General features: G+C 28.5%; 1 protein-coding gene across 1 annotated transcript; it reads left to right on the top strand.

Moving 5' to 3' along the window:
• Positions 1–8,914: 8,914 nt before the first annotated feature.
• Positions 8,915–10,966, top strand: LOC101493522 (probable receptor-like protein kinase At1g11050). Its single transcript, XM_004498307.4, has one exon. It carries the CDS (start codon positions 8,934–8,936, stop codon positions 10,812–10,814), a length of 1,881 nt encoding a protein of 626 aa, XP_004498364.1. The 5' UTR covers positions 8,915–8,933; the 3' UTR covers positions 10,815–10,966.
• The last annotated feature ends 5,087 nt before the right edge of the window (positions 10,967–16,053 follow it).

Here is a 16,053-nt window from a genome sequence, read left to right as displayed (position 1 = left end):
GTGTTCTGATTTGTGTTGGGGAACGTTTGGTGATGACTTAGGTTCAAAATCATCATCAAAGATGGTGGTGTCTATGTCTTTGGAATTTTTCGAAGTGCCAACACCAGCCATGATCCTCATTGATCTTTGTTTAGAGGAGGAACTACCAGAGCCAATTTTGGATGGCTTTTTTAGATGTGGTGGTGCTTGACTGATCAAAGGAGGGTTGCATTGGAACATGGATGGAATAATGGTTGAGAAATGAGCGAGTGAAATCGGTGAAGGGCTTAAATCACGAGATGATGATAAGAAATCATAGAAGATTTTCTCTGGAAACGTTTTTGGGGGTGTTGGTCTGGATGGGGGTGATGGTGAACGAGAAGGTGATGGAGATGGTGAATGGGGTGGAGTTCTGGGATGCAGATTCTTTCTTGCAGCAGCTTTGGTGCACGCCGTTTTTTATAGTGAAAGAAAAACTTGGAAGATAGGAGATGAGGTGCCACGCGTGGAAGGTGGTTGAAAGATAACAAATATTTCTTATAACTTTACCTTCTTCATCCAACTTGTTTCTAAATACCCATCTTGTTCCAATGATCATTTGATCTTGTGGATTTGGGACACGAGTCCAGACTTCATTCTTTTCAAATTGAAGAAGTTTTTCCTTCATTGCTTCGATCCAAGATTGATAAACTATGGCTTCTTTGATTGATTTTGACTCTATTTGAGATATCATTGTCATGTTGTTCATGTCGTCTTTAAATGACATTCTTGTTCTGATTCCATCAGATGTATTTCCTGTAATCTAATTTTGTGGATGATCCCCTATGATTTTTCAACTTCGTGGAGGGTTTGAAATGGAGATTGTTTATCAATCTCGTTTATCTGAGGAACAATCTGTTGTTGTTATCCATATTGTTCTTTTTCTTCATTTTAAGGAAGTTTACCTACGAAATTTTCGAATGAACGGTTGCAGGATAAAAGCCTATAGTTGTAATCCCTCAACAAAAAATTTGTAGCAGATATGTTTAATTGTGTCGCCGATATACCCGCAAGAAAATTATCTAAAATTCTAAAATCCATAGAAAATAATTTATCCACAAAGATTTTACATGTCTTCTTTTTTTTGAATTATTATAAGAAAAAATGAATTTTTTGGCATTTGATTAAATTTTGAAATGTAATGTTAGTCTACTAATTTACACCTTTTATTACACATTAAGATGCATGATCAATTGTACAAGAGGACCAACAAGTAGTTTCAAATATAATACTAAGCAATCACTAAAAGAAAAAATATAATTTTTGTGTGTATCATTTATTCTTATGTGTTAGATATTTCTTTGTTTATTGTTTGTTTGAGTCTTTAAACTAATTGTCATATTAATATCGTAGACATATCAAGAAAAATTATGTTTGCCACTTTATTTGGTTACATCAATGAAGTAAAATAAAGTTGTTTTCTTGCAAATTTTCCAGTGAAAATTTTTGGCATAAAAAATATGAGGATTCATACTTACCATTATGACTCCGGCGTCAAATTCTATAGATGAAATAATATGGCAAATTTACCTGCGATCATATTTTCCCAACAAAAAAAACATACCTTTTACCAAAAATTTACATGCAAGTAACGTTCTGCCAAAAATTTCCACATCAAATTCCTATGAAAATTTTTGGGTTTATTAAATCCTTAGAAAATTATGTAGATTGCCTGCCAATTTCTACTTTTTTATTTTTTTTATATTTGATCATTATTGTGATAAAACAAAAAACGTAAATTGTTTTTTAAAACAAAATAAAAGGAAAAAAAGTGTCCTAATTTGAACTCACATTCGCATCTCAATCTCGCTGCCAAAACTAGAGCCAATGGTAGGAGAAGCATAAGCAACAACATTGAACGATGACCCCTAAAATTTTTCTTATGTGCTCTCCTCAATTTCGGACAATGTGCTTTTCAATGACCTTTTTCTTTGCAAAAAACACGTTCAATCATTAGCAAGTCCAACCCTCCCTTGAAATTTTCTTTTTTGAACAGGAACAGCAAAAATAGATGGAGGAGTTTAGAGAATTACCTTATCTGACACAGCATAATGAATCTTAAGTCTGATTTCTTCTATCAACAATTCACTAACTACTGATTCAACATTAGGAAGAGGGGAACAATGCAAATTACCTCCACGAAGGCCTTCAAAATCATCACGAAGAGCCATCATAAGCCAAATCAAACGTTGCTCCTCTATTTGATCAATGTATATTTTGACACCTTTCAACTCAGTTGATTCCATAAGAGCCAATTGATCCCGCAAATTAGTCATTACCGAATAGAATTCTTGAATGGTCATATTGTTCGGCTTAAGGGTCATAATATCACTTTCCAATTGATAATATTTTGCAAAGTTCGACTGAACATACAAACATTTTAAGTGATTCCAAATCTCTTTAGTAGTATCATATTATGTTAGTTGCACTCCTATAGACAACTCAACTGAATTATTAATCCAAGTAATGATATTTGAATTACTAACATTCCATATTTTAAGATCTTTTGCATATTTAGCTTCATCCCTTTTATATGTAGGCTTAACAGAAGTTCCATCAACATAATGAAGGTAAAAAAAATAAGATCTCAATCCAAGATTGATCTTGGCAGTGATGAAGATCGATCTTGGTTTTGTTGAAACAACAATATCAATTTTATCAATATAAAATATGATTGTAAAGCATAAAATAAATAGAGATAGAGATAGAAAGAGAGATCACACAAGGATATATCCTGGTTCACCCAACCCGGGTTACGTCCAGTCCTCACAACCGTGAGATTTTTCACTAAATGTTCAAACCAAGATCGTTCTTGGTTTTCATGGATCAATCTTGATCTTTACACAATTCCTACCCTTCTACCTAGAAAGGATTTCTTCAATTCTACCTTACTGTTTTGGAAAGGCTTTAACAAGTTACCTTTCAAAACATGAAAGGATTTTTACAATTTACTCAAGATTTGACAAAACAACCTTGAGTTACAAAGTGATGGATTTGAGACTATTTAGAATCTTGATATTTACTCAACTCTTGTTTGAGAAATATATTCTGTAAATAGACCTCAGTTGTAAATGATTACAACACAAAGATTAAAACAAAACAACAAACTATAAGAAAGATTTTGAGACACTTGAGTATGATTGAAAATATTGATCTTTTGCTTGGTGTTGATTGTTGTGTTTTGTTCTTCAACTTGCAGCTGCATTTACAGACTCCAAGAAGGCTTATGACAGCTCATGTGACTGTTGGAAAGGAACCAGCTGTCATAAAAGAGTTGTTGGATAAATTCTGCCAAAAGCAAGATTGATGAGCTGCATCAGAAGATCGATCCAAGATTGATCTTCTGGTTTGTGATGAACTGGCCTTGAACTCTGTGATTTGTGTCAGTATGTCAGCCTTGAGTACTGCTTTTCTGTTACTTGTGCAGGCTTTAGAATAGTTCAAATCAGTAGTGTACTTTGCTACTTGTAGTCTTGTACTTGCATTTGCTTTTCAAGAGGAATGATCTTTGTGATATGCCTTTATTGAAGCATGCCTTTGATTCTTCAAATTCTGGAATATATATGACTTGGATGGATCTTTTGTTGATTATATGAGAGTATAGGATGAAAATTATTTCCAGGATTGATGTTTGTTTTCCAGAACTGCTTCAAGATCAATCTGCGTTTTTCCAGAACTGCTTCAAGATCAATCTGTGTTTTCCAGAACTGCTTTCTTTGATCTGATTTGTGATGTTTGATTCCTATCTTGTTTTAACACACTCAAATGCACATGTTAAATATCAAAACACTTAGAATCATAATTAGAATTCTTAATTAACTTTTTGTTTGTTTTCATCAAAACATTAAATTGAGATTTTGTCTCAACACATAACCCCACATATCTTTTCCAATCAAAAAAGTTTGTCATCACATAATTCCAATAAGAGTTATTTTGTCTATTGAGGTGGACACTAACAGCTCGAATATAATCATCCTTAGCACCAGCCATAACAAATAATGACAGGAAAATACGACAAACACAACAATTGAGACAAAATAAATTAGGGATAATCTGCCAATAGCAGAGTTAACCAAGAACCTAACAAAATTGTGTCAGAAATAGAAGGGCAAAACCACACTAGAAACAGAAAAGGAGAATCACGTTGGAGACAGAAGAGTAGAATCTCGCCGGAAATAGATAACTTGTTCACGTAGACATCTGTGGTCCAATTACTCCAACTTCAAACTGTCAAAAAAAGGTATGTTCTAAGTTTTATTGATAATCAACGTAGAAAAATGTGGAGTTATCTCATTTTTGAAAAATCACAGGCATTAAACACCTTTAAGAATTTTAAAGCCATTGTTGAGAAGGAAACAAGGTCTCCAATTTGGTGCCTCAGAAACGACCTAGGTGGATAAATTACTTCAAAATAATTTGATGATTTTTCCAAGTCTCAGAGCCTCAAAAGGCAGTTGATAACAACGTATACCCCTCAACAAAACGATGTAGTACAGAGGAGGAACCAAACAATTACACCATAAGATGCCGAAAGAATTTTGGGCCGAATGAGTGAAAGGGATAACTTATGTGTTGAATCAGAGTCCCATATCAGCCCTGCAAGATCAAACATGCGAAGAAGCATGGAGTGGTTTCAAACAAAATGTAATCCATTTTAAAACATTTGGGATCAACGGATATGTTCATAAACCAGAAGCAAGAAGAACCATGCTTGATAACAAAAGTTGTAAGGCAATCTTTCTTGGTGTCAACGAGGAATCCAAGGCATACAAGATGTACAATTTCAACTCTAAGAAGATCATTATCAGTCGAGATGTTTTGTTCGAAGAAAATAGTACTTGGGATTGGGGAAGTAATGAAGATCATGTGAATACGACTTCGAATGTACTCACAGGGGAAAATTATGGTCAAACTACCCAGGAGGAGCCTTTCCCTGAAATAGAGAATATTGCACCTAAGAAAGGCCATGAAGAGCAAGGGAGAAAATATCGCACCAACAGGAGAGCATAGAGCGAGAAGATAGACTAGACAACTTGCATATCTCCAAGATTATGTCTCTGGACAAGGGATTTCAGAGGAGGAAGAAGAAGCAATTTTCATTGAAAGTTAAGCCTTTCAAGTCCTTACCACTAGAGGAGACCTAGTAACATATGAAGAAGCATCAAAACATGCAGAATGGAGAAAGGTTTTGCAGATGGAAATTGAGGCCATTGAACGTAATCATACATATAAGTTAAGCTTGTTGCCAAAAGGTATGAAATCTATTGGTGTCAAATGGGTTTTTAAGACTAAACATAATGAGTAGGGAGATGTGGATAAATGCAAAATGAGGCTAGTAGCGAAGGGATATGCTCAAAGGTTTGGAGTAGACTACATTGTGGTTTACACACCAGTTGCAAGATCGGATACAATCAAACTCATTGCAGCAACTACATCACAAAGGAACTAGTGTATTTGCAAACTTGACGTGAAGAGCGCATTCTTGCATGGTGAGCTCAGTGAGTTGGTGTATGTCGAGCAGCCGCAAGGGTTTTTCAAGCGAGGAGAAGAAGGGAAGGTATACAAGCTAAAAAAGACATTATACGGGTTGAACCAAGCTCCTAGAGCATGGTTCAGCAAGATCGAAAAATACTTTGTTAAAGAGGGGTTCAAAAAGTGTGACTTCAAGCACACTATGTTCATCTAAATTGAAAACAAAAGTAATATTTTGATTGTTAGCTTTTATGTAAATGATTTGATCTTCACGAGAAATTGTGAACAAATGATTATTTCATCCAAAGAGTCTACGGAAAGGAATTTTGATATGACTGATCTTGGGAAAATGAGGTATTTTCTTGGAGTGGAAGTGATGCAGACAGAAGAGGGAATTTACATGTGTCAACGAAAGTTCACAAGAGACATTCTCAACATATTTAGTATAGATAACATCAATGGAGTAAGCAATCCCATAGTACCAAGAGTGAAACCCTCTAAGAAAGAAGGAGGAGTAGATGTTGACATTACCCTTTACAAGCAAATAATAGGAAGCCTAATGTACCTTATTGATACCCGATCCGACTTGATGTTTGTAGTATGTCTTGCTAGTCGATACATGTCTGCACCTACTGAAGCAAATTTTCAAGTGGTAAAGAGGATGTTGCGATACATTAAAGGTATGATGGAATCTTGTACGAACAAGAAAGAGATAGGAATCTGATAGCAAAAGTACATCCGGTTTTTTTTCTTTCAAATGTGTGGAGGAGCCATTGCCTAGAGTTCGAAAAAACAACGCATTGTTGCCTTTTCAACCGCATAGGCATAATACATAGCAACAATATTATGTGCAACACAAGAAATTGGATGAGAAGAATACTTGACAAGATTGGAGATAATCAGGATGATTGTATTGTGATTAGGTGTGATAACAGTTCTACAATTCAGCTTTCTAAGAATTTAGTATTTCATGGTCGAAGCAAACACATTGAGGCGTGATTCCATCATCTAAGGGATATCACTAGAGAAGGAAGGGTGAAACTAATACTTTGTGGAACACAAGACTAGATAGCCTACATTATGACAAAGCCACTTAAGTTCGAAGCATTCGCGAGACTAAGGAAGATGCTAAGAGTGTTGGAGGTTCCCATTTAAATTGTTGTGCTCTTAGCATGCAATTTAGGGAAGAATTTGTTACGGATTTTAATTAGATCTTAGTTGAATAACTTCAGCCTTATATTATAGGAGGACTCAATAGTAATTGTTAATTATGTTTCCTTATAGTTCGGTAGGAGTTGGTTCTTATAAATTAAAAGTTTAAGTTGTATATAGACTATTTAAGTTGATAAATCATGAATAATAAAGACATCGAGTTTTATCTTGCTAATCTACAACAACTTTATACAGATCTGTTCCAACATGATTTAATAAAAAAAATTACATATTATTACAAATTTGTAATATTAAAATTATACTTTTAATATAAAATTGAAAATTTGTTATAATTTGTAATTTGTTATAGAAATAAAACAATTTTTGAGAAATAATTTTTTAAACATACTTTTAAAAAATTATTATTTTTAAAATATTCTGTAGAAATATTTAAAAGCCACAACATACCACGTAAAAAAATTCCTTAAATAATATATATATTTTCAAAGTTTATTTCCTCTTCAAATTTTTACTCAAACAGTTTATTTGAAAATATATTAGAAATAGTTTTAGATTGTTGACAACATGACAACCCAGTTAGAATTGAATTACGGCCCATGGATTATTTCGTTCAAACTAATGTTTACACAAACAAATAATTCAAACACATATTTATAACTGAACGCACCACTTACATAAACTTGTCACCCGTGATCTTTATGAAAATATAATTTTTTTTTTAATTTGACAAAATTTTAGAATATTCGAAACTTCTGAAATAAAAAATTTTAAGATTTTCGAAACTTTCCCGATTTGAAAACTTTTGAAACTTTTCATATTTTAAAACTTTTGAAACTTTCCAAATTTTTGAAATGTAATCCTTATTTCGAAAATTTGAAACTTTTGAAAAGTTTCAAAATTTTAGAATTTTCTATTTCGGAAGTTTCGAATAGTTCAAAAATTCTAAAAATTATTATTTCGAAACTTTTGAATATTTTAAAATTTTGTCAAGTTAAAAAAGCAAAATTATATTTTCATATGGATAGGGGTGTGTGGTAGAAATCTCGTGAACGTGAATATTAAAATCTAACATCCCAAAGCAATGCTGAAATAAATTTTATGTTAAACTTTTTAAATTATTTCTTCACATTACACTATATTTTATAAATATAGATTCAGTTTTATTTTATTCACCAAAATAAAATTTAATTTGGTATTTATATTGACTCAAATAGGTATTCATTTTTTAAAAATTATATTTGCATTTATCTAAAAAAATTAACCGAACTTTCTACTATGTATGGACATGACACATATATAATATAGACAAAAATAATCTATAGTCCTTTAAATTTAACCACTCACTTGAATCCTTTAAATTTATTTTATTTTGATTTGGTATTTTAAACTACATTATATTTACATGTTAGTCTTTTATTTTAATTTTGACAATAATTAATTTAATTAAAAATTTATGATCATTTAAAATTATATTAAATGATGTAATAGTGTGTTCTTATTACTAATCTTTTAAAAATACTCATCAAATCTTATAAATTATTTATTTTTTAATTTTTTTTACATCAATTTAAATCCACAATTAATTTTAAAAACAAAATAATAAATATTTACCCACGTAGAAGTTGCCATAAGGCTGTTGAGACCGGCCAGCTACATAGACCCCAATTTTATTTTATTTTTTTAATACTATAAGGTCCAAAAAAACTACTACTAACCCCAATTTAAATCCAAGAAGGATTTGAATCTATACTAAAAGATCCATTGGTGATTAAGAACATTAAAAAAAATATTAAAATTAAATATAATCTTTATCTCTCTATTTCTATGTATGATTTTTATTTTAAATTCACTATTTTTATCCTTAATTTTTAATATATTTGATTTTTAATCTATTTATATATTCGAGTTAAATTTTGATATTGTGACAAATGTAATTCTAATTTCACAGTTTTTTTCTCTACATGCAAGAGTACGACATCTTAACTAATTAGTAATTACCTGAAATTCGGTAGGAAGGTTCCCTTAACTATTAAGTACTTATATTATTGTTAATCAAAATATTGATGTGAATATTTTGACTAAGACCACCAAAAAGAAGTACTAGTTAGCACATGTGCATTTTATCATTATATCTATTCATATAAAAATAAATAAATAAATAAATAAAACATGACTTTTGACCATAGTATACCAAGGTTGACTACTAAACCAAACTCTCTCCTCTTTAAAAAAACTATGTCTTATAAATCCTCCAACACTTTCAAAAATCAATGAATGTGTTCCAAAAAATGCATAACCAAAATTCACTGTTCCTTCCTTTCATTCTCTTCACCTTTTTCATATTTTCTTCTTCTTTTGCTGCTACAATATCTTCATCATCATGTCCTATGGATCTAAGCTATGTTGAAACATTTCCATGGGACACATCAACATGTAGAGACCCAATTGATACACAACATTGTTGCCAATCACTTCTTAGTCTCTTTGGCATAGGCCTTGCACAACACCTCAAAGAAACTTCCCTCTTTCAACTCCCTAATGAAAATACTTCCACAAATTGCTTACAAGACTTCAAACTCAAACTCTCATCTTTGAAAATCCAACCATCATTAGTCCCTTCTTGTTTCCAAAACTCAACTCAGTTTGTCACAAACTCATCAAGCTGTGCTGGCATAAAAAACATTCAAGATTGGAAGCAAAAAGTTGGAATTTTTAGTCCTTTAGACACTTCTTGTGATGGTGATTTGAGTGATGAATCTAAGTGTAGCATTTGTACTGAATCTGGCTTCAAAGTCACTTCACAGCTTAATGCTATTGACCCAAATGCAACAAAGTGCTTTTACTTCACAATTTTGTATGCTACTGCTATTGTTAACAAATTTGGTCCTACAGATGTTGGAACAGCTGGTTGTATACTTGGTTTGCCACTTTCAACAAAAGGGTCATCAAATAAAGATCAAATTTTGAAACTTGTTTTTGGGTTATTAGGTGCTTTTGTTGGTGTTGTTTTAGCTTTTGTGCTTATAGTTATGTACAAAAAATGGAACAAAATGAGAAGAGAAAACATTTATCATAGATCAGTTGAGAATAGTGTGAGAGACAGTGTTTTGCCTAATACAGGTTCAAAATGGTTTCACATATCAGAACTTGAAAAAGCTACAAACAAATTTTCACAGAAGAATTTGATTGGTCAAGGTGGTGATGGAGTTGTTTACAAAGGAACACTTTCAGATGGTACTTTAGTTGCTATCAAAGAAATTTTTGATTTGGATACAAGAGGTGATGAAGAGTTTTGTTATGAAGTTGAGATTATAAGCAAAATCAAGCATAGGAATCTTGTTGCATTAAGAGGTTGTTGTGTTGCAAGTCATAATTTAAGAGGTAAGAGAAGGTTTTTAGTTTATGATTATATGCCTAATGGAAGTTTAAGTTATCAATTATCAATTAATGGTGCTAATAAGCTTACTTGGCCACAAAGAAAGAATATTATTCTTGATGTGGCAAAAGGGTTAGCTTATTTACATTATGAAATTAAGCCACCAATTTACCACCGTGACATTAAAGCTACAAACATACTTTTGGATTCAAAAATGAGAGCTAAAGTTGCTGATTTTGGATTAGCAAAACAAGGGAATGAAGGACAAACTCATTTAACAACAAGAGTAGCTGGAACATATGGTTATTTAGCACCTGAATATGCATTATATGGACAATTAACTGAGAAAAGTGATGTATATAGTTTTGGTATAGTAATACTTGAAATAATGAGTGGAAGAAAAGTGCTTGATACAATGAACTCACCTGTTGTTTTGATAACTGATTGGGCTTGGACACTTGCAAAAGGAGGGAAAGTTTGTGAAATATTTGATGATAAAGTTAGAGATGAAGGGCCAGAGAAAATCATGGAAAGGTTTGTACTTGTTGGAATTTTATGTGCTCATGCTATGGTTGCATTAAGGCCTACTATTGCTGAGGCATTGAAAATGTTGGAAGGTGATATTGATATTCCTACTTTGCCTGATAGACCTGTTCCACTTGGTCATGAATCTTTTCAATCTTCACTTTTTAATGGTTTGCAATCTAGTGGAAGATCAACACCTTATTATAATTCTTCATTTTATTCCACTACTAGTATGAATACTATTAGTTAAGTTTAATATTCTTGTTTCTGTAGGTATAGTGTGTAGATTTTATTAATTAGAATTTCTTTTTTGGAATTTGTTTGAGGGTTTAAATTAACCTTCCAAGTTGAAATTGAAAGTGATCATACTTCTGTAATGAAAATGTTTGATTTGTTGCATAATGTATAGTGTTAAAGAAGTTATTAGTGTGGTTAAATGATTCATAGATTAATTTGTAATTAGTAGGTAACTAACTATTAATACATGTAAACTATAGATGATAGTCCTCCTTAAAAGATAAGTACTAAAAATCTAGGACACAAATTGTTTACTCCCACGTAAGTTTTTTTTTTCCTTTCCATTTTTTCTTCTATGACTAATATATGCATGTATAATAGTCACAACAAAATTTAGATACAAAGTATTTAATTTAGTTAATATATTTTACCACTAAATTATATAGTTTATTTGGTCTCTTTGAATATTACGGAGACGTTCATAAGTTGTCCACAGTTCACAATCACAAGAAATGAGCACTTGTGTTTCTAGTGACCGGAAAAGCTGACCAAATACAAGTATTTAATAGGTTGGCAGCCCAAACTGCCCCATATTTCAATTATGTCCAGCTATAAGATTCCATTTTTTCATCATATATATTACTTTCTATTTCTGGCTATATTAGTTTTATTAATTTAACTCTTCACCAACAAAAAAATCTTAAGTATTAATTGAATTCGGATTCTCTACTTTTTTAGGCGGAAAAGTATAGAGAAGTCTACCCTGCACTCATACGTCTAAACTTGTCACCCCTCAATGTAAAAATATAATTTTGTCCTTCAACTTTTTAATTTTTCATTTTTTCACCCCCTCTTTTCAGAATATTCGAAAGTTTTAAAATGATAATTTTCAAAACTTTTGAAATTTTTGAAACATTCTAAATTTTTAAAATATAATATTTATTTCAAAAATTTTCAGATTTGGAAACTTTTGAAACTTTCCGGATTTTCAAAATATAATCCTTATTTCGAAAATTTTCAGATTTGAAAATTTTCAAAACTTTACAATTTTTTGAAATGTAATCCTTATTTCGAAAATTTATTGATTTGAAAACTTTTAAAACTTTCCAAAATTTCGAAATGTAATCCTTATTTCGAAAATTTGAAACTTTCGAAACTATCAATTTTAAAACTTATTATAAAGAATTAAAAGATTAAAATTACATGACGCTAGGAGTGGGTGTGCATAGTTGAATACTTAAAAGTATAATGCCGCTAGGTAAAAGTTGAATGATCTTTAAAATAGAGGAAAAATATGTGAGTGAAAATAAGTCAAGTGAGTGATAAATAAATGAAAGGCAGAAGATCCTTGTATGTATTAATCTAATTTCGTCCAGACAAAATTCAGAATATTTAAAATAAAATAAAAATGATAGGACAGCATTCAAAAAGATTTAATTTAATAAGAATGTATATTTGTTTATAGGGATTTGATAAAAAAATAAAAAAATTGAAGCCATTTAGCTAAATTATTTGAGTTAAATAAGGGCACTGATGGTTTTGTTTGATATAACTAGCATTGACAAGTGAGTAAAAAAAATTGGTATTGATGATTAAATAAAATTTATACTAACAATCAATTATAATTATATAATTATTAAATTATTAAAAATGTTGTATAAAAAGAATTATTAACAATATTTAATTTTAATCATGACTATTTCTAAGAAATACATTTATAATTAGTTATGTTGTAAATATTTTTACACCAACATTGTGAAAATTAGGTATTGTTTGGTAACGTCAATAAGCTAGCTTATAATTTATTAAACTAGCTTATAAATTTGTTGGATTAAAATAAATGTGTTTGGTAAATAAGTTTTTCTCATCAGCTTATAGTTTATTCTGACACGCTGTTTCAAGTAGCGTTTGATCTTATAGCTTTTTATCCATTTATAATCTTATTATTTTATTTTTATTATTTTTTATCCTTACATGATACAAAATAACTACACCATCCATTCACCGCTCTTTCATCCACTAGTTCACATGTTTAGATACATTATTCTCGATAAAGTGAGTGTTTCTTTAATTTCTTGTCAAAATAACTAAATAAATAAATAAATTTTCATATTATTCATCTTACAATAAATTGATTAAGGTATGCATTGCTATAATTATTATTATTTCTTCATCTTCTAATCTATCATTGTGATAAAGTTAAATTTTTTTATATACTAAATTGTAAACCGTAAATGAATTGCATTGTTTTTATGATTACTATTTATACATATAGAGTTTACTAAACTTTTAGATAACTTTTCAAATTTATGTTTGTATTGTAATAAATAAATAAATAAAAGTAAATGATGTCACACACAAAAATAAATTAATTGCATGGACTATTTTTATTTCAAAGTTTTGTTGTTGGTTTCTTTTTTTTTTTTTTAGTTTCTACCACAATAATAAAGTAAAGTAGGAAAATTGATTAAAAAAAAAATTAAACCTAAGAGAGATTGGATAAAAACATCGCATTTTTTGTTATTTTATATTAAATAATTATGTTATTTTATAATCTTAAAAGTTAAATTTATCAAACACTTTAATTTCAATTAATTAGTTTTTCAACTATAAGTCATCAATCATTAGTTATCAATTAGTTTTTCAACTATATGTCAACTTTTCGCTATCAATTAGCTTATAGCTTAATTTTACCAAACGGAGCCTAATCTTAAAAAAAAAATTAATGGTGATGATTACAAGATCCTTTTAAAGGTAGTTCTTGACTTCTCGCGTGAGTATAAACAAATATTAATTTTACATTTACAAAACAATAAATACTCAAATTAATAGTTGAAATTATAGATCGTATTAATTTAGTCATTCACAATATGGTATTTCAAAATTTATTGGTATTTATAGAGATTAAAATGATATTGAATTAGTAATATTGGAGATTTAGTTAAAACTTAATTAATTATATTTGATAACAAATTGAAACAATTGAACACAACTAATTAATATTTTTGTAATTTCAAGTTCCATTTTGATATAATGATAATGTGAGAGGTTAAATTGATACAACCTAATGTATCTTTAGTTCATTGAATCGGCTATGAGATTAATTTTGATTTCGGTGTTTAGATTGCAACTTAAAGTTGTTTGTCTCGTAAAATTCAAACCACGATTCTCTTTTACGATTTCATCGTTGCATAACCAACTCAATCATACTCATTGGATAATTTGGAGCATTTCATGTCACCTCACCCCCGAATGCCACCTCATTCTATTTCATCCACTTATACAAATATTTTTCACATCAGTCAAAAAGTTTATGTAGACCTCTCCTCTTTTCTCCCCTCTCAATGCCTAATCTCCTTCAATCCTCCTCTCAATCACTAATTTATAAATTTATGAAAATAATCATAAAATAAGAATATATGAAAAATTATTAAAAAAGTTACTTCTAATTATTAAAATACACATATTTATTTAAAATTATAATATATGAATATATTAAAAAATATAATGAACAAAAGTTTAGTATATATATGTGTTTTGAAAAAACATGTTAACACTAAATTTTTATCAATTAAAGTATATATTTATAATTGAATGCTATTTTTTATTTTAATTTTCCTTATTATAATAATAATTTGAATGTTAAAAAATAAACGAAAATTTAAGTATTGCATAAAATTAAATTATTATTTAATAAAATTTATTTTTGGTACATATCAACATAACTATAATTCAATTGCACAAACAATTAGTTAAAACTTTTAAATACCTAAAATGGATTTAAAGAATATGTAAATCTTTAATAAAATTAATTTCAAACTATTGATGAAATATATTCAATAATTTTTTTTACAATAACTTCTCATTCTCGCAATTAAAAAATCATACTAATAAAACAAATAAATTTAGACTACGCAACAATATAATTCAACATTAACATTTTTTTAAAATAAAAAATATTAAATAGTCAATCATATTTTTAAATTTTTACATCTTATTTTTTGGTTTGTATTTTACATTTTATTTCATCAAATAAATACAAATACCATTATATGTTGAAAAATAAATTGACAATCAAGGTACAATGAGTCAAACAATTATCATATATAATAAGTTATCATACCAATTTTACAAAATATTTTAAAAAATTAAATTAGATATCACCTAATCACTCATAAATATCGACATCAATGTTCTTTATTTAATCTTCATTTTATGAACAATTATATTATTTCATTTATTATGAGTAATGATTTTATACGTTAAAAATTAAATTACTAATTAATGTCAATCAATTTTTTTAGTAACACCTTATAAAATAAAAATATATATTCTATTTGACAGAAAATACATAAATTTATTAAAAATAATCATAAAATATGAATATATGAAAAATTATTAAAAAAGTTACTTCCAATTATTAAAATCTATCATCTATTATATATATTTTTATAATTGAATGCTATTTTGTAATTTAATTTTTCTTATTATAATGATAATTTGAATGTTAAAAAATAAATAAAAATTTAAGTGTTGCATAAAATTAAATTATTTTTTAATAAAATTTATTTTTGGTACACAACATAACTATAATTCAATTGCACAAACAATTAGTTAAAACTTTTAAATACCTAAAATTGATTTAAAGTATATGTAAATCTATAATAAAATTAATTTCAAACTCTTGATTAAAGATATTCAATAATTTATTTTTACAACAACTTCTAATGCTCGCAATTAAAAAATCATACTAATAAAACAAATAAATTTAGACTACGCTACAATATAATTCAACATTAACATTTTTTTAAAATAAAAAAATTTTAAATAGTAAATCATATTTATAAATTTTTACATCTTATTTTTGAGTTTGTATTTTACATTTTATTTCGTCAAATAAATACAAATACCATTATATGTTTGAAAAATAAATTAACAAAATCAAAGTACAATGAGTCAAACAATTATCTTATATAATAAGTTATCATACGAATTTTATAAAATATTTTAAAAATTAAATTAGATGATTGTGATACACATTATTTTCCCTCATTTTAATTTTCCTAATCATGTTCAATTATTACAAATCAATAAAATAATATTATAAGATAACTATATTTATAATACATAAAATATTACTTATAAAACTTATAAATTTATTTTACAAATCTATAATTTTTCTAATCATATTCAATTATTACAAATCAATAAAGTAATATTATAAGTTAACTATATTTATAATACATAAAATA

The sequence above is a fragment of the Cicer arietinum genome, chromosome 4, assembly GCF_000331145.2.
Source record: "Cicer arietinum cultivar CDC Frontier isolate Library 1 chromosome 4, Cicar.CDCFrontier_v2.0, whole genome shotgun sequence".
Taxonomy (NCBI): Eukaryota; Viridiplantae; Streptophyta; class Magnoliopsida; order Fabales; family Fabaceae; genus Cicer; species Cicer arietinum.
This window is presented reverse-complemented; position numbering and strand designations above follow the sequence as displayed.

Coding starts and splice junctions, on each gene's coding strand:
- LOC101493522 (XM_004498307.4), top strand. CDS start 8,934: ATGAATGTGTTCCAAAAAATGCATAACCAAAATTCACTGTTCCTTCCT.